This window comes from Amblyomma mixtum, chromosome 1 (genome assembly GCF_055824585.1).
Source record: "Amblyomma mixtum isolate Tamu chromosome 1, ASM5582458v1, whole genome shotgun sequence".
NCBI lineage: Eukaryota > Metazoa > Arthropoda > Arachnida > Ixodida > Ixodidae > Amblyomma > Amblyomma mixtum.
In genome coordinates this window covers 64,782,980-64,786,183 of record NC_143012.1, presented here as the reverse complement: position 1 = coordinate 64,786,183, position 3,204 = coordinate 64,782,980, and the positions used below count along the sequence as shown (strand labels likewise).

Sequence of the window (3,204 nt, the reverse complement as noted above, 5' to 3'; positions counted from 1 at the left end):
GACGCGGGTTCGATCCCGGCCGCGGCGGTTGAATTTTTTTTTATTCAAATACCCTAAAGGCCCTTTACAGGCATTACATAGGGGGTTAAAGAAAAACAATAAAGCAATCGTATTACATAACACAGTGAAAAATATCACAAAGCATAAACAAACATGAGCTCAGATAAATAGGGAAGACAACAGGATAAATAAAGTATTTTAAAACACGTACACACGTGGACCACATTGTTCAAGACAATCTAAAAAAGAATACACTTCTGATAATATTTCATTAAGGGCCAGCAAAGAGTAAGCTCTTCAGTTTGTTAAGAAATGCGTCGTAATTGTTTTCGAGAACAATTTCTGCAGGTAGTTTATTCCAGTGATAGATGGCAAGGAACAATGGCGAATGACGCATAAGTTCAGTGTGAGCTATCTGGGGTTGCACTTTGAAGCAGTGGTCTAATCGGGGGAAAATGCGATGTGCTGGTTTGATATGAGAATCTGTGAATGGCGAGTGATTGTGATACATCTTGTGAAAGTGACATAGCAGGGTTACAAGTCTTCGCTTTCCAAGAGAGCTTAAATTTAGAGATGATTTAATATCTGTGATGCTGGAGTAGCGCGCGTATTTCCTTGTGATAAACCTAGCAGCCTTATTTGGAAGTGATTCCAGTTTATCCGCAAGATAAGCTTGATGTGGGTTCCAGATGAAAGCGGCATATTCTAGTTGTGATCTGACTAAAGTTGTGTATGCTAAAAGTTTGGTCGCCTGATTTGCAAAGTACAAGCTACGCCTAATGAAACCCAGGGTTTTGTATGCTTTAGTGGTGATATATTCAATGTGTTTGTGCCATGTTAAATCAGAAGAAATGTAGACACCTAGGTATTTGATTGCAGGAACGTTTTCAATGGCCATGTTACCGATAGAATAAAAGATGGGTTCAGTGACTCTAGCCGTCGTAAATGTTACAAGTTTCGTTTTCGAAACGTTTATTTCCATATGCCATTGTTCGCACCACTTAGCTATTTCATCAAGATCTGATTGCAAAACATTAGTGTCATGAGAGTCAGTAATCTTTCTGTAAATAACACAGTCGTCCGCAAATAGCCTAATTGTAGAAGTGAGGTTGCTGCTTATGTCGTTGACGTAAATAAGGAAGAGGATTGGCCCGAGCACCGAGCCCTGGGGCACACCAGACTTTACATGGGTTAGTGCGGAGCAAAATTCATTGGCAGACACGAACTGCTGTCTGTTAGATAAAAAGTTAACAACCCAGTTCAAAACATTGCTGTTTATGTTAAGATTTTTAAGTTTAAATATAAGACGATTATGAGCAACTTTGTCGAACGCTTTTGCAAAATCAATGAATACGGCATCAATCCTCATTAAATGATGTACAGCGTCGTGCAGGTCGGCCACGAGCTCGAATAACTATGACTCGCAGGAACGGCCACGCAAGAATCCATGTTGGTTGACAAAAAAAAAGTTCTGCTGACTGAGGTAGTTCATTATTGCTGATGATATGATGTATTCCAGAATTTTGCATGGTATGCTTGTTAATGAGATGGGCCTGTAATTTGAAAGGCTAGAAGAATCTCCAGATTTAAATATAGGTATAATGCGTGCGATTTTCCAAGCATCGGGCACAATTCCTGTATCAATGGACTGCTGAAAAATTGGGACGAGTATGGAAGCTATCACTGATTTCGTTAACTTGAGCAGTTTTCGGCATATGTCATCGGGTCCGGGGGCTGAATTACTCGGCAAACGATCAATAGCTTGCTCAATGCCTTCCTGCGTAATTAGGATGTCATTCATGACCGCGTTTATACTCACAGCATTAAAACATGTGGGAAGTGGTGTTTCGTTAGTAAACACCGAGCTAAAAAATAGGTTGAATTCGGTGGCAACCTCAGACGGCTGAATAAAATCACCGTCTTTTACTATTGTTATCAGACTAGATGAAGGACGCTTAGGATTGACTACTTTCCAAAACTTTTGAGTATTGGTTTTAAGCAAAGTTGATATGTCATGATTAAAAAATTTATCTTTGGCTCTCTTAATTTCTGCTTGGCATATTCTCGACTGCGCACGGTATTTATTCCAGTAATCCTCAGATGTCGAACGTTTTGCCTTAGTGTAAAGGCGCTTTTTTTTCCTGATGCATCGTTTGACGTTGGAAGTGAACCATAGGCTCTGTGATGACGTTGTGAGCGTGATTTTTGGAATGTGTCTTTCTTTTAATTTTTTCAGTTTAGCGCTTAGAATATTCCAGTTGTCATTTGGACAGCGGCTTGATATTGATTCCAGGAACTGCTCACTGAACAATGACAGTTCACTAACCAATCCCTCAACATTCGCCCGTGCGTAATTGTAAATAGTTTTCCTAGGAATTTCCGGCTTCTTTTTTTCTAATGTGTATTCGCAGTGAAGAGCATTGTGATCACTGACACATTCCAAAACATTCACAGTCATTTGTTCAGGTTGCGTTGTCAATACAAGATCTAGGACCGAGTCGCCACGTGTCGGAGCAGAGACAATCTGTGACAAACTGAACTGGGAAATCAAACAAAGGAATTCTTTACATTCGCTTTTCCTTGCAGTGCCTTCGGATGTGTACGTCCGCCAATTTATACCTGGGTAGTTGAAATCGCCGGCAAGGATTGTTTCTGAGGCCGGATATTTGTCGTGTATAAAACTCAATGATTCATTGAGGTCCCTAAGGAACTCAGCAGGTGAATCCGGCGGATGGTAGCAAACACCGATGATGCAAGTAACAAAATCACGCAGTCGCAATGCAATCCACAAGATTTCAATACATGATGGGCTGTTTAGCAAGGTGGCTTGGAAAGTAGTTTTCACGGCAATTAAAATTCCACCACCACGTGAGGTACACCTGTCTTTCCTAAACACAGAGAAGTTACGAGACAAGCAAAGTTCGCTATTGTCGATATCAGGGTGCAACCACGTTTCGGTTCCCAGCACTATATCAGCTTCACAGCTTTCAATGAGTGCGTTGAGGGTGTCTTGCTTGCTAAGCAAACTCCGAAAGTTACACACGATTAATGAAAGATTTTTATCTGCATCATATTTCTTGCGTCAGTCTGAACTAGCAGCCGCCTCGTGTCCTGGAAGAAGAATAACTTGCTCAGTTGCAGCATCGAAGGCATATATTTTTTTATTGAAAACAAGTTTATCGAATAGCAGTTTGTACTTTTCGT

General features: G+C 40.7%; 1 protein-coding gene across 1 annotated transcript; it reads right to left on the bottom strand.

The window, feature by feature from the left end:
- Positions 1 to 266: 266 nt before the first annotated feature.
- Positions 267 to 982, bottom strand: LOC149366524 (uncharacterized protein B0403.1-like). The gene has a single exon (XM_089561865.1). The coding sequence runs from the start codon at positions 980 to 982 to the stop codon at positions 272 to 274; it is 711 nt and encodes a 236-aa protein (XP_089417991.1). The 3' UTR covers positions 267 to 271.
- Between the last annotated feature and the right edge of the window lie 2,222 nt (positions 983 to 3,204).

Coding starts and splice junctions, on each gene's coding strand:
- LOC149366524 (XM_089561865.1), bottom strand. CDS start 982: ATGGAAATAAACGTTTCGAAAACGAAACTTGTAACATTTACGACGGCT.